The sequence below is a fragment of the Somniosus microcephalus genome, chromosome 10 (assembly GCF_052327205.1).
Source record: "Somniosus microcephalus isolate GS21.2 chromosome 10, FLI_Smic_1.0, whole genome shotgun sequence".
NCBI classification, from domain to species: Eukaryota; Metazoa; Chordata; class Chondrichthyes; order Squaliformes; family Somniosidae; genus Somniosus; species Somniosus microcephalus.
In genome coordinates this window covers 186,718,247-186,740,865 of record NC_140996.1, presented here as the reverse complement: position 1 = coordinate 186,740,865, position 22,619 = coordinate 186,718,247, and the positions used below count along the sequence as shown (strand labels likewise).

General features: G+C 45.1%; 1 protein-coding gene across 4 annotated transcripts in view; it reads right to left on the bottom strand.

Annotated features, from left to right (window-relative positions):
* brca2 (BRCA2 DNA repair associated) overlaps nucleotides 1-22,619 on the bottom strand; it is a 136,195-nt gene that overhangs the window by 69,549 nt on the left and 44,027 nt on the right. For all 4 annotated transcript variants that reach the window (XR_015079777.1, XM_085999333.1, XM_085999330.1 and 1 more), the window contains exons 12-14: nucleotides 10,829-10,927; nucleotides 6,475-6,553; nucleotides 4,443-4,891 (exon numbers count right to left, since the gene is read on the bottom strand). Coding sequence is in view for 3 of the 4 variants with exons in the window: in XM_085999333.1 (XP_085855459.1) it covers nucleotides 4,443-4,891; nucleotides 6,475-6,553; nucleotides 10,829-10,927 (627 nt within the window). In the remaining variant the exon portion in view is untranslated. The remainder of the gene's footprint in view (nucleotides 1-4,442; nucleotides 4,892-6,474; nucleotides 6,554-10,828; nucleotides 10,928-22,619) is intronic.

Genomic DNA, 22,619 nt, shown 5'->3' with positions numbered 1-22,619 from the left:
AGAGTCCTAGTCGGAGGGCGCAGCACTCTCCCAGCTCGGCTCAGCTGCATGTCGACCCGCTGCCTCTGGGTCCATCCACAGTATCAGCGGTGATGGCACTCCAGGAAAATATGCAGGAGTCTCTGGCAGGTTTTGTCTCCAGGGTTGCTGAGAGTGTGGAGCGAATGGAGGAGTCCGTCGCTAACATGAGCAGAGCCTTTGTGGAGTCATTGGCGCATCAACGCATTACCACGGAAAGGATGGCAACCTCCGTGGAAAGGCTGGCTACGGCCATGGAGGAGATAAGTCACGCGAGTGTTGAAAACATGGTGAGTGTTCAGACTAGACTGACATCTCTGGAGGAGCGATGGGCAGCTATTGAACAGAGAAACCAGACCTTCATGGCAGTCCCTCTGAGAAGGACTGCCAGTCCTGACACGGGTCCCCATGGCTCCCCTGATGTGCAGCAAGGTGCTCTCTCGCCACTTGCAAGCGCTGAGGGGGACCTGACCCATGAGAGGGATGATGGTGGCAGAGAACAAGGAGGTGGGGGCTCCTCTCCAAGCGCTCAAACTTCCATGCCACTGACAAGTCCTCGGTCAGAGCCCCACCTGAGTCAGCACCCAAGTGAGATCGGCGTCTCAACCCCTGCACAGCCGCAGGAGCAGCAGACTGTTGCGCAGCCCTTACAGGCTCGCAATCCCAGAGGACGCCCGCCAAAGGTGTCCAGACAGGAGCAGCAAGGAAGTGAGCAAGGGACCTCCACATCTGCTGATGCCACTGGGGAACCACTACGTAGGAGCACGCGTAAGAGAAAGAAACTGCACAAATAGTCACAAGGGTAGTCACTTGGGTGGAATTTAATGTGTTATGGTTGAAAGCCATCAGAATAATGTTAATAAATCATCTGTTGGCTACTGCTGTAGTTGTGGCGTGTGTCATTTCGCGAATGGGACTTTCACTTTGAGGTCAGTATGGTGGTCACATCGCTAGAAGTCAGCTGGTTCCTGGCTATTGTCAGTGCTCAGGTAAAAGGATGCGAGGCAATAGTCCCTCATGGGCGAGGCTCAGCAAATCTGCCCAATATGAGCGCGTTCCTTGCATGCCGGCCACCAATGTTCTCGCGCACTGCTGCCGCTGGTTGATGAGCCTCTGCAAGATGTTCGTCTTCGCTCTCCTCCTCCCCCTCCTCATCTGAGGAGGATATGTCAGGAGCCACTTGGTCCTCGGCCATCTGCAAGCCACGACGCTGTGCCATGTTGTGAAGCACACAGCAAACCACAACGATTCTGGAGACCCTGGCTGCTGAGTATTGCAGGGCTCCACCTGATCTACCCAGGCATCTGAAGCGCATCTGCAGCAGACCAATGGTCTGCTCGATCATGGCTCTGGTGGAAAGGTGGCTGGAGTTGTAGTTCTCCTCAGCTGCGTTGGATGGGCTCCTCAGCGGCGTCAATAACCACGCCTTCAAGGGATAGCCCTTGTCTCCAAGTAGCCATCCGTTAAGTTGGTGTGGCGGACTGAATAGCGGAGGCACAGTAGACTGGCGCAGTATGAAGGAGTCATGGCAACTGCCAGGGTACTTGGCACAAACATGCAAAATTTCCTTCTTGTGGTCACACACCAGCTGAACGTTGAGGGAGTGGAAGCCCTTGCGGTTGACAAAAATACCAGGATTGCGATGGGGAGCCTTAAGGGCCACATGTGTGCAATCAACGATGCCCTGCACCCTTGGAAAGCCTGCAAGATTAGCAAATCCAACCGCTCTCGCCATGACATTTGCTCGATCCTTGGTGAAATGGATGTGATTGTGCGCGATGGCAAAGAGGGCATCGGTTACCCGCTTGATGCAGGTGTGTGCGGCCGCCTGGGAGATGCCGCTGATGTCTGCTGCTGATCCCTGGAATGAGCCTGAGGCAAAAAAGTTGAGTGCGATGGTGACTTTGACGGCCACTGATAAGGGGTGTCCAGCTGCTCCTCTGGGCTCCAGGTCTTGCTGCAGCATTGCGCAGATGTCAGCCACTATCTCTCGCGAAAGTCGGAGCCGCCTTTGGCACTGCTGCTCAAACATGTTGAGGTAGCTGACCCTGCGTCTGTAGACCCTGTTTGGGGGGTATCTCCTGCGCCGACGGCCTTCCATGCGCTGGCCCCTTCTGGCCTGTGCATCCTCAGGTGGGGCAGCAGCAGCTTGGCGCAACTGTTGTTGCTGCTGCTGTTGGGCGGCCTCATGTAATATCCAGAAGGGCAGGACAAAAATGGCTCCCATGCTTCTGGTAGATGCCTCAGTTGAGGAAGCGCTCAGTGAAGGTGGCGAGAGGGGTTTCCCAGGAGGTCACACTGGAGATGGTTGTCAGGCTGCAAACTTCCAGAGCTGTGGGTATGCCTTCTGAAAGATCCCCCAGACCTGAGAGAGCAAAGTTATGCCACCTGCAATTAAAGCCTGTTCAAATCTGCCATTTAATGGTTGAGCTGCAGCTGCTACTCCGCAAGCCAGTTGTGCTCCCGCCAGGTTTCAGATGCGTGTTTCCCACCAGGCGTGTTTCACGTGGGAAAACGAGTAAACTTGCAAGTGGTTAGGAAAATGGGATTACAGAGCCAATTGAGGGCTTGTTAAGGGCCTTAAGGGCCTATCCCGCCTCCTGGAGGCGGGACGGAGTCGGGACCAGCAGACACGAATTTAGGAAAATTGCGTGGAGGCGGGATGGAGGCGGGTTTGGGCCCGCACGCCAGTTTTGCGATTTTTATCCCCCACACGCCTCCAATCCCGCCTCCCCGGCCCTAGCAAAATCCAGCCCATTGTCTTTCACTATTCACTTTATCAAAGCCATTCATAATTTTAAAAACCTCAATTAAATTTCCTCTTAGCCATCTCTGTTCCAGAGGAAATAATCACAGAATTGTGTTTCACCTCCTAACTATATTTTCCATCCCTGGCATCATATCACAGAATCAATCACAGAAACCCCACAGTGCAGATAGAGGCCATTTCGGCCCATCGAGCCTGCACCGACACATATCCCACCCGATCCCCGTAACCCCACGTATTTAATCCCCCTAACATTAAGGGTCAATTTATCATAGCCAATCATCCTAACCCGCACATCTTTGGACTGTGGGAGGAAACCGGAGCACCCGGAGGAAACCCACGCAAACACGGGGAGAATGTGCAAACTCCACACAGTCACCCGAGGCCGGATTCGAACCCAGGTCCCTGGCGCTGTACGCTCTCTATGGCTTCAATGTACTTTTTATAATACAGCAACTAAAACCACACATAGTAATCTAACTGGCGTGGCCAATGTTTCATACACATTTATCACTACTTCTCTGCTCCCGTACTCTATATTTAAAAAAAAATACTGTTGGCTTTTTTTAAAGAGCCTTACCTTTTTATAGATTTACACTTGTACTTTTATTTGAACCCTATTCTTTCTGTTCATCCACACCTTTCAACATTTTTCTATTGAGTGTACATTTCCATTCCTTGTTTTTCTCCTAAAATGTACTACCTCACACTTATCCACATTAAATTGCATCTGCAACTTTTCTGCCCATTTCACCAACCTATGCCTTTTATGAAATCTTTTACAATTCTCCTCACTGTTTGTCAACCCCCGCTCCGCCCCCCCCACCTTTGTGTCATCATCAAATGTCAAGATCACGCTCTCTATGCCAAGTCTAAATAATCAATATGCTCAACTAAAACAATATAGGACGTAGCACTGACCCCTGGGGTACACCAAGGTCATGCTCACTATGCCAAAACCACATTATCTATATATACACACACCTAGAAAAAGTGGACCTAGCAGTGAACATCTAAATTTTAGATACAGAGTCCTGACATTAGAGTAGTACCTTGTAATTACTCCCAGATATATTATACAAAAGATATTATAATTTTAGGAAAGGGGTTTATTCTGTCTTGATTCAATCTTTGTGCCTGCGATAGCCGCCAGTGTGCTTCACCTTGATGCAAAAAGTTGATCAAAACTCTGCGACGTTAATTCTCTCTGTTTATGATTCTTCATGTTTATTGGCCAATAACTGCACCAACAATAGATGGTAGACTCCCAACTTAAATCATGAGACATTCAAAATTCAAAACATGGCTATCCTACACACACTTCCTCTTGCTTACATTCCAACTGTGCTGAAATCAAGACTTACTCCACATGGTCTTTACTTGGATTCATTTTTTCCCAGGACTTCAAAACTGGGAAACGTCTTGCTTCCCTCCTCCTACAATCTTCAGGTTTTTAAAATCCAAGCTTGGTATTACCTAATCATTACTTCCCATTTACCTTGTCCCTGTCTCATGGGGCCTGTGCTGTAGATCGTGACCATTCACCTTGGTTTCTCAATTTTAATGAAAAGCAGGTAACAGAAAAATATTATCCTAGTTTAAATAATTAAAACAAAAAGCAGGACAAATACTATATCTATGGGTACAATAGGAATACCTTCAGCATCGGCTTCAAGTTCTTCTGAAGTATCAGATATTGATTGGACTTTGTCTTCAAGACATCTGACTCTCACCGGATCATCTTTTAATGTGCCATCATTTTGCGAATGCCTATTACAGTTACTGGCCTTTGTAGAAATCCCAATTTCACTTTGCATCGGAGAATTAACAATCTTCACATTCTCTTGCTTTTCCACTTGAGTAGAATTTGGAACAGTTTTGAATGGTGGGACAAAAGTTTTTGTTGGCTTTGATGTACTCTGTCTGCTGCTGTTCTGCTGTATGTAACCATCAGAGTGCCTTTGGAATGGAGGTATGAATACTGCAGCTTGTCCTTTTAGCAGCTTGGCTTCATGATGAAGGCGTAAATTATGCTGAATTGAGTTTTCTTGGACAGGGAATGTGACATTAGGAGAAATCAATTGTTGCTGAATGCAGTTTGAAATGCTGTCAAAATATAGATATTTTTTAAAGTTAGAAATTGAACGATTATAATACAAGGTTTTTTTTGGAACAGAATATTGTTCCTGCCAAGATGACTACCTCTTTCATATATTTTAAAAAAAATCTAGTTTGCCAGGTGCATTGATATTGTACCTTTGAACACCCAAATTAGATCCCAAGTTTAAATTTCAGCCTAACTAGGATTTTCACTGATGAATGCCAAAGGAAGTAATTTTTGCTTCTGTTGGTTAGAGATGTTGCATGCAGTTTAAAGATTCCAGTTCCATCACTAGGAAGTTATTTTGCCTTTTACGGTGCTACTGCTGCCATTAACAAGTAAGAGCCAAAATTGAAAACGGGAGACAAAAGAGCCCCAAAATGATAGAATAACAGTGAATTCTTGACCTCAATCATGCCGTTGTATGGAAGTGCTAAGAGGAGACTAAGGTACATTTCCACTGGAGAGAAAAGAAAAATCTACGGGTCGATCATCTACCAACACTCCTGCACACTTCTCCATTGGATGCAGAGAGATTAGGAATGGCAAATGCCTGGCAGGAGGTCTTCAGCCACTCTCTCAACTGGAGAAGGTAAAAGGGGGGGGGGGGGGGGGGATGAAAGTTGGACGAAAAAGGAAGCTAGACAAAGAGTGAGAACACAGGTACAAAATAAATAAAGAATTCAAACAACAAAATACACACATTTGATTATTTTTACAGAACAGCAAAGAAGGTTCAGTGATGGTTACAACAGAGTAGTAGCTATGTTACTAGATTTGTAACCCAGAGGCCTGGACTATTAATCCAGAGAATCCAAGTTCAAATCATGCCATGGCAGTTTGAAAATTCAAATTCAGTTTAAAACAAAATCTGGAAATAAAAAGCTGGCATCAGTAAAAGTGACCGTGAAGGTATTGGATTGACGTAAAAACCCATCTAGTTCATTCATGTCCTTTAGGGAAGGAAACCTGCCTTTCTCATCTGGTCTGGCCTGTGACTCCAGTCCCACACCAATGTGGTTGACTCGTAACTGCCCTCTAAAGTGGCCTAGAGGTGCTGAAAATTATAAGGGATTTTGATACGGTAAACTGGGATATACATTTTCTACTGGTCGGTAAGTTGGCAACTAGAGGGAATACATTTAGGGTCGTCACCAAAAAAAACACAAAGGAAGATGTTAGGTGAATTATTTTTAAATGCAGTGTTATTGGGACACAGAATGCCTTACCATAAGCAGTGGATGAAGCAGAATCCATTAACAGCTTTTAAACGGGAAGTGGATAAATATTGAGAAAGCAAAAGTTGAGTGTCGGAGGAAAAAGCAAAGCAAACCTTTTTGGTAAAAAATAAGAGGGGGTCTTGCAAAGTACATTTTGGGCACAAATACAAAAATCAGTATGGGGTGTAGAAATGAATTTAATACACAAATGTTTTTGTGCATCACTTATTAAAATCATAATTTCTAAGTTTTGCTTTTGCAATAAGTAACAAAAATAATATTCAAATCAAAATTCTATTTCCTACTATTTCCATGTATTTTAAAATCAGAGGTTAAACTTCATTTCTGAAACATACTACTGAAATTACCTTTTGTCTTTAGGTGGACCACAGACGACAGGTTTAAGTGGGATACTGTACATGAACTTCCTTCGGTCACAAAGTGCTCCTGAAAAAAAACAACACTTTCATTTTTCGTCCCCCAATGGTTAAAAAATTCCATTATTGTCTAAATAAAGCGATTCAGCTCATTAAAACACCGGATAAATTTGAGCGATTGTATCAGATCGCCTCTTAACTTTTTCTGTTCTACTGAAAAGAGCTTTACTTTCTCCAGTCTCTTCATCATAATTATATTGCCATCTTTGGTTAATAGAATGTTAAAAATAAAGTTCATCAAAATGATTAAAACTAGTTATGTAGAACTTAACTGAATTAGTGCACCCACTACATGAGCTCTTAATGCAATGGTTACCATTATCTTAGTTCTGCTCTTCTCGGGTGATATTAACACTTTTGGAGACGGTAATAGTGACACTTAGGGAGACTAATTCTTATATTGCAATGTCAATATTAGAGCAATAAAGATTTTGCACTCTATTTATTTAAATCCCCACCAAGATACACTGAATGAGTCTGAAACCAGAAGAAATAAATAAACTATTTCAAGTCTAATGTGGCCACATGTTTCTGTAGTGATTACCGACACTAAACACCATTTGTTAGTGTGATATAGAATGTGTTGCCGTTACTGGCTTATAAGATGTGCCTTGGGTGTCGCAGTTTTCTTATTTGGGCATCAGCATTGTGTCATGCCTCTAGGTCAGTGTTGTCCAATAAGTTAGCCACTAGTCACATGTGGCTAATTGAGAATCCAGATGTGGTTAATTGCATTTCTGATAAGCAAATAAAAAATGAGTAATGAGTAACCGTCGTTGAGCATGTGATCTCAATACTCACCTGTATGCACGTGTATTTTAATCTTTTTGTGCGTTTGTTGGTAAAATGGTAAGATGAAAAGTAGTGTGTGAGTGTTTTAGGATTGTTGCGAGCGCTTTACTTCCTACGTTACTGAATAGCGGTAGATATTTACGTAAATATATACGTTAAGTACATTTACCTGTTTTGTGTGCAAGGCGTTTTCTACCAATATTGGTGCACATGGCTAAAACAGTGTCGCTGCAGCCATACATGTGGCAAATCAGCAATTTCTATTGAACAACATTGCTCTAGGTGGTATCGAAATGGAATCTTCCCATTACAGTATAAAGCTATTCATCACGCAGTCAACCCTGCAGCTGTACACTTCTGTAACTAGGTAGAGCTTCAAAAGCTCCAGATCCCCACATACCTAGTCACTAATGCACTCCGAGGGATGCTTGCTTTGGCCTGACTTTGTGAGCAACACCGTGGGGGATCCATAAGTAAATTATGGCCCTGAATTTGCAGTCAGAGACGTACCTCCAGGATACGCTTCCGACCCAGGTGTCAAGGCCCACGGATCCCAGGGGCGCATGCAGTTGGCAAGCATCCCTGAGATCACGTGAGCCTGGTCAACCAATCAAAAAGGGGGATTCTTATTAACAGAAAACGCTGGAAAAACTCAGCAGGCCAGGCAACATCCGTGGAGAGAAACAGAGTCAGCGTTTCGGGTCGAAACCCTTCTACAGAACTGAGAAAAAAAGGCAGGAAATGAAAAGATTAAAAGGCAGTTTGGGGGCTGGGAAATGGGGGAGGGGATGAAAGAAGAGACATTAAGAGATATTCATGGTGAGACGAGAGTAATAGGACAGGTAAAGAAACAAACAATGGCTCTAGATGAAGTGTGAAATGTGCTGGCAGAGTGAAAGACAGCTGCTATGTGTGGGAAGAGAGAAAAAAAAGAGGAAAAGGCACAAACCAAAAGTGTGGATAAAAAATATAAAAATATAATAGGGGCCGAGGTTATGATCTGAAATTGTTGAACTCGATATTGAGTCCGGAAGGCTGTAAAGTGCCTAATCGGAAGATGAGGTGCTGTTCCTCGAGTTTATGCTGAGCTTCCGTGGAACAATGCAAGAGGCCGCAGACGGTGAGGTCCGAGTGGGAATGGGGCGGTGAATTGAAATGACAGGCGACTGGAAGCTCGGGGTCACCCTTATGGATTGAACGGAGGTGTTCTGCAAAGCGGTCACCCAATCTGCGTTTGGTCTCCCCAATGTAGAGGAGACCACATCGTGAGCAGCGAATACAGTATACTAGATTGTAAGAAGTACAAGTAAATCACTGTTTCACCTGGAATGAGTGTTTGGGGCCCTGGACAGTGGGAAGGTATATGGGCAGGTGTTGCATCTCCTGCGCTTGCACGGGAAGGTGCCGGGCGAAGGGGAAGGGATGCTGGGGGTGATAGAGGAGTGGACTAGGGTGTCTCGGAGGGAGCGGTCCCTACGGAATGCTGAAAGGGGGATTCCTATGAGGATTTCATTTTCGTAAGGAATCCCCATAAGCATATTAGAAATCCCCAAATAAATAAATAACACAATTTAAATAAAAATAAATGTTCCCATGTTCAAAATTAATTAAAAGACCTTTTAATTAATCATTTAGAATAAAAATTAAATTTTTTGAAAATCAAATTTAAACATTTTAAAACAGGCCAAAATTTACCTAAACTCATTTTAAACGTATGTGTATGTTTTAATCATTTTTAAAATGTTATTGTAACATTTATTTTAACCCGTACGCTGGTAAAAGAAGGCCTTACACCGGCTTTTACCAGGCGCAAGGGTTTTGTGGGCATTCACTGGGCAGTAATTGTGCAAACCCAACTCTGCGCCAGCTAAAGTGTTTTTGCAGCAGATGCGAACGATCTGTTAATGCGAAACTTGTCAGATCGCAAGTTCCGGGTTTTCGTGCACACGCATCTTTCAGAAGGCCTCCGAAAGCATACGCTGTTGAAACCACCGTACTTTCAGGCCCAATACCGAGGATACCAACTGCCTTAGGCTTTCTGTTGCAGTCTTTCATGCAGGACTTTATTGAAGGCTTCTGTACAGGTTCAAATCAAATCAAATCAAAATCAAATCAAATCAACTTTTATTGTCATTGTTAGTGCACAAATGCAGTACAACGAAATGTAGGCTTGCGGCTCCCGAGAGTGTACAATTTGGATTAGGACACTTAAACATTTCAACATACATTTGTACATATATATTAGCATAAATATGACCATAATAAAGTGCATCGGCAGATGTGCAGGCTTTAGTGTTTATTTGTGGAGTTCAGTAGGGTGACAGCCCTGGGAAAGAAGCTGTTCCTAAATCTGGTCGTACGGGTGCGACTGCATCTGTAGCGTCTTCCAGATGGTAGGAGGGCGAACAGACTGTGTGGCTGGGGTGGGTAGGGTCTTTGATGATGGACCGTGCCCTCCGTAGGCAGCGTTTCTGATATATATGTTCTATGGTCGGTAGCCGGGTGCCGGTAATGCGTTGGGCAGTTTTGACTACCCGCTGCAGGGCTTTCCGGTCATGGGAGCTACAGCTGCCGTACCATACCGTGATACAGTTTGTCAGGATGCTCTCTATAGTGCAGCGGTAGAAGTTAGAGAGGATCAGGGGTGACAGATTACATCCCTTCAGCCTCCTCAAGAAATATAGGCGCTGCTGGGCCTTCTTCACCAGAGAGGAGGTGTTGAGGGACCAGGAGAGGTCTTCCGTGATGTGGACTCCGAGGAACTTAAAGCTGGCCACCCTTTCCACCTCCGCCCCATTGATGTGGATGGGGGTGTGACTTCCGCCTTTGGACTTCCTGAAGTCCACGATTATTTCCTTTGTTTTCTTGGTGTTAAGGGCCAGGTTGTTGTCGGCGCACTACATCATGCAACTTCCCAAAACATTGGTCAGGATCTCGCCTTTTAAATCATATTGACTATCATTTACTAGGTTATTTTTATATAGGTAATCCTCAAGTTTGTTCCTAATGATGAAAATTCTTTTATTTTTTCCAGTTTGTGTCACATAACTAATGGGTCTGTAGTTGCCTGGGTTTATTTTGGCACCTTTCTTGAAAATAAAATTCACAATGTCAGTTCAGTGGAGCCTGCCCTGAATTCACTGAGTGGCTCATGTTGACTGTCAACTGCATGTGTTGGATACTAACAGCCTGGAAGGCTAGGACACAGGATGACGGCAGTAATGCTCAAATATTATTCAGGCTCTCATGAAGAGAAACCAGTAAGTTTGCCCGCAGAGATAAAAAATAGTAATGGAGTGAGAGCAACATTGCGCAATTTCTCACATTCAAATACAAATCCTCTGAGCTAGGAAATAATGCATACTAGTGGAGGAAGGAAACCTAAAAAGGTGGTAAAATATAGTTCTAAAATAAAAAGTGAAGTTAAACACTAACCATGTGAAAATATCAGTATATACTTTCAGAACCCGATTGTACAGAATTAGCAGCCTACCTTCAGGGTCACATAGTAAAGGTTTGAATGTAGCCTTGTGATCACTCTGTATAGTTCTGTCAAATTCAGATAGCAGCTGTCTTTTTGGTAGAGGTTCCTCTGAAACAAAAACCATCCAGTTTTATTAATAACTAGCAGGGGGGGCCCGGTGTTGCCAGGGCAGTTTAGAGGGCCGTGCGGTTGACGGCCGACCGCTGCCGCTCCCCCGCTCTGTGTCTCGGGCCGAGCGGTTGTGAGGCCCGGCCCGAGTGACCCCAACTCACCTCCCGCTCCGGCGGGCCGACGCTGCTGCCCGCTCGCTGTTGAGGAAAAGCAGGGGAAAAATGGCGGCGAAGTTTCGGGAGGCTGCAGGATTAGGTCCCGCCTGTGACACACCGATTGGTCAACCATCAGGTCACTGAACTGTAGGATTGGTCAACCATCACGTCACTCAACGCTAATGAGCGGTAGGATTGGTCAACCGCTAATGAGCGGATTTTTGAACGTTTTTTGTATACTGTCGGAACAATTTTTGTCTGATTAAAAAGTAAATACGCCTATGACACTCCCCTGATCATCAGCTTTCTTTTGTACAACATATGTGTAGGTACGCTCTATAACTTGAGTGTATAGCGGACAGACAGACGGGCGGGCGGACAGACAGACAAACCAACCGCTTTATATATATATAAATAAATAAATAAATAAAGATAGATAAAGATAGATAACCATGCATTATGTAAAAAGGTGAATAGCAATCCTCATTTTTTTTCCCATGCTGACAATAGACTGTTGTAAAGTAGATTTCTAGATACTGTCCTTATTCGGCCAACAATACTGCCTTGCATTTAGATGGCATAAAAAAAAGTCCCATGACATTTTACACAAAGAAAAATAAAGTGCAACAGACAGCGGGCAATGGTTGAGAGTTAGAGCTAAAAAATGCATTTTAAGAAAGCTTTTAAAGTTGGAGAACGGAGCGGCAGAGAGCGATTTAGGGAGAGTGCTCCAGAGTAGGATGATGCACAGAAGGCCACAGTCAGAAAACCAAAGGTGCACAAGGGGACTCAAGATTGGAAGAAGTTGGAAAGTTCAGGTGGGGCAAGGCTATTGAAGGATTTGAAGAGGAAAATTATCATTTTAAATTCAGTGCATTGGGACTGGAAACCAGTGTAAATCAGTGAGAGCAGGGCTGATGGGTAAGAGCAGGACAGCTTTGAATGAATTTGAATTTATAGAGGAAGATGGGAAGCTGGCAAGGAGAACATCTAGAGGAAAGCTGAGTGTTAATAAGATTTTCTGCAATGGTAGGGATGAGGTATAGGCAGAGGTGACCAATGTTGAGGAAGTAGAAGTAAGCAGTCTTGGTGGCATACAAGGCGTAGGGTTTGAAATTCAACTCTGGGTTGAATAGCATGTCAAGATTTTGCATAGCCTGATTCAGCCATGAGCGAGTGACCAGAGAAGAGGATGAAATCAATAGCAAGGGAAAGGAATCAACAGTTCTGGTCTCCATATTATAAAATGGATGTGGAGGCATAGGAGAGGGTGCAGGGGGATTCAGAAGAATGATCCCAGAACTGAGAGATTATAACTATCAGGATAGATTGAACAGGCTGGGGCTCTTTTCTCTAGAAAAAAAAGGCTGAGTGGTACCGTAACAGTCTTTAAAATAATAAAGGGGTTTGATAGGGTAGATGTGGAGAAGATGCTTTCAATTATGGGAAAGTCCAAAACTAGAGGTTATAAATATAAGATAGTCACTAATAAATGTAATAAGGAATTCAGGAGAAGCAGCGCCAGCAGACCTGGGCAGAACTGGAGCAGCAGTGGGAGCAGAATTAAGAGCGCGGCGAGAGGAGGCCTGAGAGCAGAGTCAGCAGACCTGGGCAAAACCAGAGCGGCAGTGGGAGCAGAATAAAGAGCACGGCGAGAGGAGGCCTGAGAGCAGAGCCAGCGGACCTGGGCAGAACTGGAGCTGCAGTGGGAGCAGAATAAAGAGCGCGGCAAGAGGAGGCCCGAGAGCAGAGCCAGCGGACCTGGGCAGAACTGGAGCGGCAGTGGGAGCAGAATAAAGAGCGCGGCGAGAGGAGGCCGGAGAGCAGAGCCAGCGACCTGGGCGGAACTAGAGCGGCAGTGGGAGCAGAATAAAGACCGCGGTGAGAGGAGGCCTGAGAGCAGAGCCAGCGGACCTGGGCGGAACCAGAGCGGCAGTGGGAGCAGAATAAAGAGCGCGGCGAGAGGAGGCCTGAGAGCAGAGCCAGCGGGGGAGGAGCAGCAAGGCTCCAATTCAGTAACAAAAGATCAAAGTGTGATGTCAGAGGTAGGCAGGTAGGTGATTGGTGGTGAGTATTTCTTTTCTCTTAGGACTGAGGGCTAGGTTACCGTAAAGACCTATAGCATATAACTAAATTTATAACTAACTAAACAAGGTTATAACCTAGTTTACCTAGATTAAAAACTATAAATAGACAATTGATCGATATTGATGTAATTAATTAAATAAAATACAATAGAGATGGCAAGGCAGGTGATGTGTTGCAGCTGTAACATGTGGGAGCTGGTGGACACCAGTGTGATCCAAGGCAACCACATCTGCAGTAAGTGTCTGCAGCTCCAGGAACTTCGGCTCAGAGTTGATGAGCTGGAGTCCGAGCTGCAGACATTGCGATACATCAGGGAGGGAGAAAGTTCCCTGGACACTTTGTTCTAGGGGGCAGTCACACCTCTTAGGTTAAATATTTCAGATTTGATCCATGATCAGGGACAGGAGGGTGTGACTACAAGTGAGGCAGGTATGGGGATCCAGGAGGTAGCATTGGAGGAGCCTCAGCCCTTGCACTTGTCCAACAGGTGCGAGGTACTTGCTCCCTGTGTGGACGAGAGCAGGGACTGCAGGGAGGATGAGCAAACTGACCACGGCACCGTGGTACAGGGGACCATTCAAGTTGGGGGAGTAAAAAGAAATGTTGTAGTGGTAGGGGACAGTATAGTTAGGGGGAATAGATACTTTTCTCTGCAGCTGAGAGCATGAGTCCCGAAGTGCTGTGTTGCCTGCCCGGTGCCAGGGTTAAGGACATCTCCCATGGGCTGGAGAGGAACTTGGAGTGGGAGGGGAAAGATGCAGTTGTCATGGTCCATGTAGATACCAACGACATAGATAGAACAAGGAAAGAGGTTCTGCTGAGGGAGTATAAGCAGCTAGGGGCCAAATTAAAAAGCAGAATCACTAGGGTAATAATCTCTGGATTACTACCTGAGCCACGAGCAAATTGGCATAGGGTAAATAAAATCAGAGAGATGAACAAGCGGCTCAAAGGTTGGTGTGGGAGAAATGGGTTTTGATTCACTGGCACCAGGACTGGGGAAAGAGGGAGTTGTTCCGTTGGGACGGGCTTCACTTGAACCATGCTGGGACCAGTGTCCTGGAGAATCGAATAACTAGGGCTTTAAACTAAATAGTGGGGGGAGGGGAGGGTTCAGGTGAGGGGAAATTTAAAAAGTCAAAGAGAAAGGAGAAGGCAATAGTGCAGGGTAGCGATAGGGGTAATAATAACCAGAGTGTGACAGGAAGGGACAGAGTGTATAAACATAAGAGTGCATCACAAAGTAGAGTCAGAGTAGGGAAAAATGGTAAAAAGACAAAATTAAAAGCGCTTTCTCTGAATGCACGTAGCATTCGTAACAAGCTGGATGAGTTGACGGCACAAACAGAAATAAATGGGTATGATCTGATAGCCATTACCGAGATGTGGTTGCAAGGTGACCAAGGCTAGGAACTGAATATTCAGGAGTATTTGACATTTCAGAAGGATAGGTAGAAAGGAAAAGGAGGTGGGGTAGCTCTGTTAATAAAGGATGAGATCAGTGCAATAGTGAGAAATGATATTGGCTCAGCCGATCAAGATGTAGAATCAGTTTGGGTGGAGATGAGAAATAATAAGGGAAAGAAGTCACTGGTGGGAGTAGTCTATAGGCCCCCTAACAGTAGCTACACTGTAGGGTAGAGTATAAATCAAGAAATAATGGAGGCTTGTGAGAAAAGTACTGCAATATATATGGGCGATTTTAATCTTCATATAGAACGGACAAATCAAATTGGCAAAGGTAGCCTCGAGGAAGAGTTCATAGAGTGCATTCGGGATGGTTTCTTAGAACAATACGTTGTGGAACCAACCAGGGAGCAGGTTATTTTAGATCTGGTAATGTGTAATGAGATGGGATTAATTAATGATCTCATAGTAAAGGATCCTCTAGGGAAGAGTGATCATAGCATGTTGGAATTTCAAATTCAGTTGGAGGGCGAGAAACTTGGGTCTCAAACTAGTGTCCTGAACTTAAATAAAGGCAATTACAAAGGTATGAAAGACAGAGTTGGCTAAAGTAGACTGGGAAAATAGATTAAAGGGTAAGACGGTAGATAAGCAGTGGCAGACATTTAAGGAGATATTTCATAACTCTCAGTAAAGATATATTCCAGTGAGAAAGAAAGACTCGAAGAGAAGAATGAACCATCCGTGGCTAACTAAGGAAGTTAAGGGTGGTATCAAATTGAAAACAAAGGCATACAATGTTGCGAAGATTAGTGGAGGATTGGGAAATTTTTAGAAACCAGCAAAGGACGACTAAAAAAATAAAGAGGAAGAAGATAGATTATGAGAGTAAACTAGCAAGAAATATAAAAACAGACAGTAAGAGCTTATACAGGTATATAAAACGGAAGAGAGTAACTAAAGTAAATGTTGGTCCCTTAGAGGGTGAGACTGGGGAATTAATAATGGGAAACAGGGAAATGGCAGAGGCTTTGACCAAATATTTTGTATCAGTCTTCACGGTAGAAGACACTAAAAGCATCCCAGCAATAATAGATAATCAAGGGGCTATAGGGAGGGGGAAGCTTAAAACAATCACCATCACTAGAGAAAAAGTACTAGGCAAACTTATGGGACTAAAGGTGGACAAGTCCCCTGGACCTGATGACCTGCATCCTAGAGTCTTAAAAGAAGTGGCTGCAGAGATAGTGGATGCACTGGTTGTAATCTACCAAAATTCCCTGGATTCTGGAGAGGTCCCAGTGGATTGGAAAACCGCAAATGTAACACCCCTATTCAAGAAAGGAGGGAGACAGAAAGCAGGAAGCTATAGACCAGTTAGCCTAATGTCTATCATTGGGAAAGTGCTGGAGTCCATTATTAAGGAAGTACTAGTAGGACATTTAGAAAATCATAATAGTCAAGCAGAGTCAGCATGGTTTTATGAAAGGGAAATCTTGTTTGACAGATTTGCTAGAGTTCTTTTGAGGATGTAACGAGCAGGGTGGATAAAGGAGAACCAGTAGATGTTGTGTATTTGGATTTTCAGAAGGCATTCAATAAGGTGCCACATAAAAGGTTACTGCACAAGATAAGAGCTCATGGGGTTGGGGGTAATATATTAGCATGGATAGAGGATTCGCTAACTGACAGAAAACAGAGAGTCGGGATAAATGGGTCATTTTCGGATTGGCAAACTGTAACTAGTGGGGTGCCACAGGGATCAGCGCTGGGGCCTCAGCTGTTTACAATCTATATTAATGACTTAGATGAAGGGACCGAGTGTAATGTAGCCAAATTTGCTGATGGTACAAAGATAGGTGGGAAAGTAAGTTGTGAAGAGGACACAAAGAATCTGCAAAGGGATATAGATAGGTTAAGTGAGTGGGCAAAAATTTGGCAGATGGAGTATAATGTGGGAAAATGTGAGGTTATCCACTTTGGTAGGAAAAATAAAAAAGCAAATGATTATTTAAATGGAGGGAGACTACAAAATGCTGCAGTACAGAGGGATCTGGGTGTCCTTGTACATGAAACACAAAAAGTTAGTATGCAGGTACAACAAGTAATTAGGAAGGCAAATGGAATGTTGGCCTTTATTGTAAGGGGGATGGAGTATAAAAGTAGGGAAGTCTTGCTACAGCTATATAGGGCGTTGGTGAGGCCACACCTGGAGTACTGCGTACAGTTTTGTCTCATAAGAACGTAAGAAGTAAGAGAGGAGTAGGCCATACAGCCCCTCGAGCCTGCTCCGCCATTCAATAAGATCATGGCTGATCATCGACCTCAACTCCATATCCCTCGATTCCCCTAGAGTCCAAAAATCTATCTGTCTCAGCTTTGGATATACTCAAAGGGCTAGAATTTCCCAGGGCCGTGGAGGCGGGAATGGAGGCGTGTGGTGTGTTAAAATCACGAAATCGGGGGGCACGAACCCATCACGCCCCCAACCCGCCTCCATGCCCGTTTCCCAGGAGGCGGGTACCCGACCTGTGCTGGGAGCCGCCTCCCCGAGGCGGGAAGGGGATTAGTGCCAATTAACTGCCTGTTAACGACAGTTTTTAGCCTAATCCCTACTTTTATCCCTGAAGTGTGGGCTGCCCGGCTGCTCCAAACCACGCCAAGTTAGTGAGGCGGACCGTCGGGCTGAAGGACTTGGAGGGTTCGAGATGTCCGGTGTTCAGGTGAGTGATGGGTGCATGAGCGCAGAGGTAAGTGTGTTTGGTGTGTGTAAAGTGTTTAAATAAGTTTTACTTACCTTTACTTACTAATGCAGGCTTCCTTCCTTCAGGTCTCGGGAGTCCCTCATCTCACCGGCACAGAATGGCTGCGAGCTGTCAAAAAGTTGCAGCCTCTGCTTTCTGTTCTGGAGAGATCTCTAAATCAGCCTGAGAGGAAGGAATTAACTTAGAGTATAGACTGTCAGTGTTTGACAGCTTCAAAGAGTTGTCAAACGCTGATATTTCATCTGTCAAAAGCTCGACAGATGAAATGTCAATCTGTGACGTCACCTGTTGCCGGGTGGCCCTTAATTGGCCTGCTGGGCGGGCTCAATAAGGTCAATCAAGGGAAAATCGAGTGGGTTGGCCACAACGCGATGGAGACGGGACTACAACCCCAAAAGTAGGAGTCCCGCCTCCTACTTGCCTCTATTGATAAAATCCAGCCCAAAGACTCAGCATTCACAGCCCTCTGGGGCAGAGCATTCCAAAGATTCACAACCCTCTGAGTGAAGAAATTCTTCCTCATCTCAGTCTTAAATGGCCTACCCCTTATCCTGAGACTATGCCCCCTAGTTCTAGACACTCCAGCCAGGGGAAACAACCTCTCAGCATCTACCCTGTCAATCGCCTTCAGAATCTTGTATGTTTCAATGAGATCACCTCTCATTCTTCTAAACTCCAGAGAGTATAGGCCCATTCTACACAATCTCTCATCATAGGACAGTCCTCTCATCCCAGGAATCAATCTAGTCTCCTTATTTAAGGAGGGCTATACTTGCATTGGTAGTTCAGAGAAGGTTCACTAGGTTAATTCCGGAGATAAAAGGGGCTGTCTTATGAAGAAAGGTTGAGCAGGTTGGGCCTATACTCATTGGAGTTTAGAAGAATGAGAGGTGATCTTATTGAAACGTATAAGATTCTGAGGGGGCTCGACAGGGTAGATGTAGAGAGGATGTTTCCCCTCGTGGGGGAATCTAGAACGAGGGGGCATAGTTTCAGGATAAGGGGGCGCCCATTTAAAACAGAAAGGAGGAGGAATTTCTTCTCTGAGGGTTGTTACTCTTTGGAATTCTCTACCCCAGAGAGCTGTGGAGGCGGAGTCATTGAATATATTTAAGGTGGAGATAGAGATTTTTGAACGATAAGGGAGTCAATCGTTGTGGGAAGCGGGCAGGGAAGTGGAGCTGAGGCCAAGACCAGATCAGCCATGATCTTATCGAATGGCGGAGCAGGCTCGAGGGGCCAAATGGCCTATTCCTGCTCCTATTTCTTATGTTCTTAGAAACTTCTTTACCCAGAGAATAGTTAGAATATGGAAATTGCTACCACAAGGATTAGTTGAGGCAAATAGCATTGATGCATTTAGGGGGAGACTAGATAAGTACACGAGGGAAAAAGGAAGAGGAGGATGTGCAGGTAGGGTTAGATGAAGATGGGTGGGAAGAGGTTCGTGTAGAGCATAAACACCAGAATAGACCAGTTGGGCCGAATCGCCCGTTTCTGTGCTGTAAGCTCTATGTAATAGTAAGGGAAAGGAGTTCATGGCGGGAGTCAAAGAAGATTGGCCCAGTAATTCCGGTCCCAACGCGTGGGTACGGACGGGGTACTCACGCGTGGGCCCGTTGGAAGTGCCGGATTTCAGCATGCACAGCGCATGCGCGGGAAACCGGCATTTCCTCCAAGGGGTTCAGAGGTCCTGCGCACACGCGTTGAACTTCCTTCTTTTTGACAGGTTTGCCCGTGTGTAAGGGCCTCAACTTTTTAGAAATGTAAAAAGGAGACGTAAGGACTTGATTCTTTAAGGTAAGTGGTCTATTATTTAAAATTATAACATTTTTTCCACAGCTTTATTGTTTTTAAGGACTTTACAGTAAGGTAAGTGTATTTTTAGACCAGATTTCTTTAAAAAATTATTTTTTTCAAAAATTTGATTAATTGTTTAAAATAGTTTTTTAAAGTTATTTATAGTTCATTTAATTAGTGGGATGTTTTTTAAAATTTTATTTAAAGTTTAAGTAGTGTTTTGGGCACCCGTAGTTTTCATGAGTTTGACAGTTCTTACTATCAAACTCATGAATGAAGTTTTCCCTCCCCTGATTGGCTGCCCAGTGCTCACCTGATCCCAGCCGGCACATCGAACTAACTACGCCGCTGGATCAGGCAAGCACAGCACGCCAACAGCTGAACCGGGCCAGTGACAGGAATTCCAAGCAGGCCCAGGCTTCAGCTGTCGGCGCGCCGGGTAAGTGCACATCGGGGGCTTGCAGGCGCGGCAAGCCCCCGAACCTAATTTCTGGGCCATTGTTTCAGTCTTCTCCTGCTCATTTGGAGGAAATTTTGACATCCGCAACACAGTATCAATCAGGCAATCTGACAGCATAGAGATGATTGTGGGGTTAAGAGAAGTTGATGGAGGTAGAACTGGGTGTCATCCGTAAATATGAAACCTTACCCCCATGCCTGCAGAGGATGTAGTTGACGAAAAAGAGAGGCACTTTGCATCTTTGGGGAGCTGTGGGGGCAGGAAGAGAATGCATTGTTGGAGAAGTGCTGGCTGCATTGCAATAGGTAGGTGTGGAACCACACAAGGGCAGTTCCATTGAGCTGACAGCAGAGAAGGCAATGGACGAGGATGGTTTGTTCAACTATGTCAAATTTCATGGCGTGAGGGTCAAGGAGGCATAATGCGCTGTGGTTACAGGCAGAGGATAAAATCTGTGATTGTAACCAGTGTAGTCTCAATGCTGAGTAGTTTGGAAGCCAGACCGAATGGGTTCATACAGGGAGGTTTGAAAGACATAGGCAAAGAGTTGGATAGCAATGACATGTTCAACATTTCAGTGAGGAAAAAATTAGATATGGCCCAGAAGGGCAGATGGATCAAGGATAGGCTTTTTGAGGAGGAAGCGATATCAGTTTTGGAAAGGAGATGGACAGTACCTGAGCAAAGGGAAACATTAATGTCAGTAAATATGGGGTGTGGGAGTGGAAGAGAAGAGGAGGAGAGGTGACAGTCCAGGTAGCTGCATGTATGGTCTCAATCTTGAGACACAAATAAACCCATGAGCTCTTTGTATTTGATGTTGGAGGTGCGTGGGCTGGGGAAAGATGTTTGAGGAGTTGGTTTGTTACGAAGAAAAGGAGTCGTGGGTTGCCCTTGCCCTACAGGATGATCCTGTAGTAATAAGAGGATGATTTTCCAAGAGACCAAGGTAAAGTAGCACTTTCTGTGGTTAGGCTCAATCTGGCGATAAATTAAGGGAGTGAAGATAGGATGATACCTGGGGGAATGGTAAGAGTGTTAAATGGCAGGTGTAAACGAGGATGTCAAAGGCTGGAGTAAGGAAGCAGTTGAGTAAGGCAACAGTAGCAGGTATATTGTGAGAAATAGAGGGCCAGAGGAGAGGGAGTTGATAATGAATTTGTAAGGGAGCTGGCCAAATAATTATTTTTGTGCAGGAATAGAGGGTGAGGGCAGTGGGCTTGAAGAAAAGGGAATTTGGTTGGTAAGGGAGATGAAGAAGTGGTTAGAGATGTTCTTAATCAGTGAGGTGGAAAAGTTGCTTGAGATGGTAAGATCGAGGGGATGGCCGTGGGTATGGTGGGAGAGTTCACATGAAAGGCGACATTGAACAAGGACAGAAACCAAAAATTGAAAAATGGGGAGATCTCTGAGAAAGTTGGCATCGGGGTTGGGACGGCAGTAGACAATGAGGATTTGGTATCGGGGTTGGGACGGCAGTAGACAATGAGGATTTGGTATCGGGGTTGGGACGGCAGTAGACAATGAGGATTTGGTATCGGGGTTGGGACGGCAATAGACAATGAGGATTTGGTATCGGGGTTGGGACGGCAATAGACAATGAGGATTTGGTATCGGGGTTGGGACGGCAGTAGACAATGAGGATTTGGTATCGGGGTTGGGACGGCAGTAGACAATGAGGATTTGGTATCGGGGTTGGGACGGCAGTAGACAATGAGGATTTGGTATCGGGGTTGGGACGGCAGTAGACAATGAGGATTTGGTATCGGGGTTGGGACGGCAGTAGACAATGAGGATTTGGTATCAGGGTTGGGACGGCAGTAGACAATGAGGATTTGGTATCGGGGTTGGGACGGCAGTAGACAATGAGGATTTGGTATCAGGGTTGGGACGGCAGTAGACAATGAGGATTTGGTATCATGGTTGGGACGGCAGTAGACAATGAGGATTTGGTATCGGGGTTGGGACGGCAGTAGACAATGAGGATTTGGTATCATGGTTGGGACGGCAGTAGACAATGAGGATTTGGTATCGGGGTTGGGACGGCAATAGACAATGAGGATTTGGTATCGGGGTTGGGACGGCAGTAGACAATGAGGATTTGGTATCAGGGTTGGGACGGCAGTAGACAATGAGGATTTGGTATCGGGGTTGGGACGGCAGTAGACAATGAGGATTTGGTATCGGGGTTGGGACGGCAGTAGACAATGAGGATTTGGTATCATGGTTGGGACGGCAGTAGACAATGAGGATTTGGTATCGGGGTTGGGACGGCAGTAGACAATGAGGATTTGGTATCGGGGTTGGGACGGCAGTAGACAATGAGGATTTGGTATCGGGGTTGGGACGGCAGTAGACAATGAGGATTTGGTATCAGGGTTGGGACGGCAGTAGACAATGAGGATTTGGTATCAGGGTTGGGACGGCAGTAGACAATGAGGATTAAGTGAAAGGGATAAAGAAAGTGAGGTGTTTGAAGGAGGAGAAATTGCCAGAAGAGTAGGGGGAAGAGGCAGAGCTGGAACTTGCCGATAACAGTCGGAGTACTAGGTGCAGCTTTGGGTTCCACACAACAGGAAGAATGTTACGTCAATAGAGATGGTACAGCATATATTCATTAGGATGCTGCCTGGTATGAGGAAATACAATTACGGAGAAAGAAGTGAAGAGGCTATTTCAGTTGGAACAGTGACTTGGGAGTGATTTGATAGAAGTGTTTAAAATTATAACGGGATGGGACAGAGCAAATAGAAACAGACTGTTTTCAGTGTTTGAGAGGTCCAGAACAAGGGGACATACATACAAGATTAAACAGATGAGATTGAGAACAGAGAGCAGAAGAAACATTTTTTTTTGTTTTTTTTTGTTGAATAGGGCAAATGATGGAACGTGCCTCCAGGTGGGAAGACTTCGATGAGGGGGAAGGAGTCATCATTTGTAAGCAAGTTTTCTGTTACAATCATTGGGCTGGATTTTCATTGAGGAGGCAGGACTACAACTTTTGGGGTTGTAGG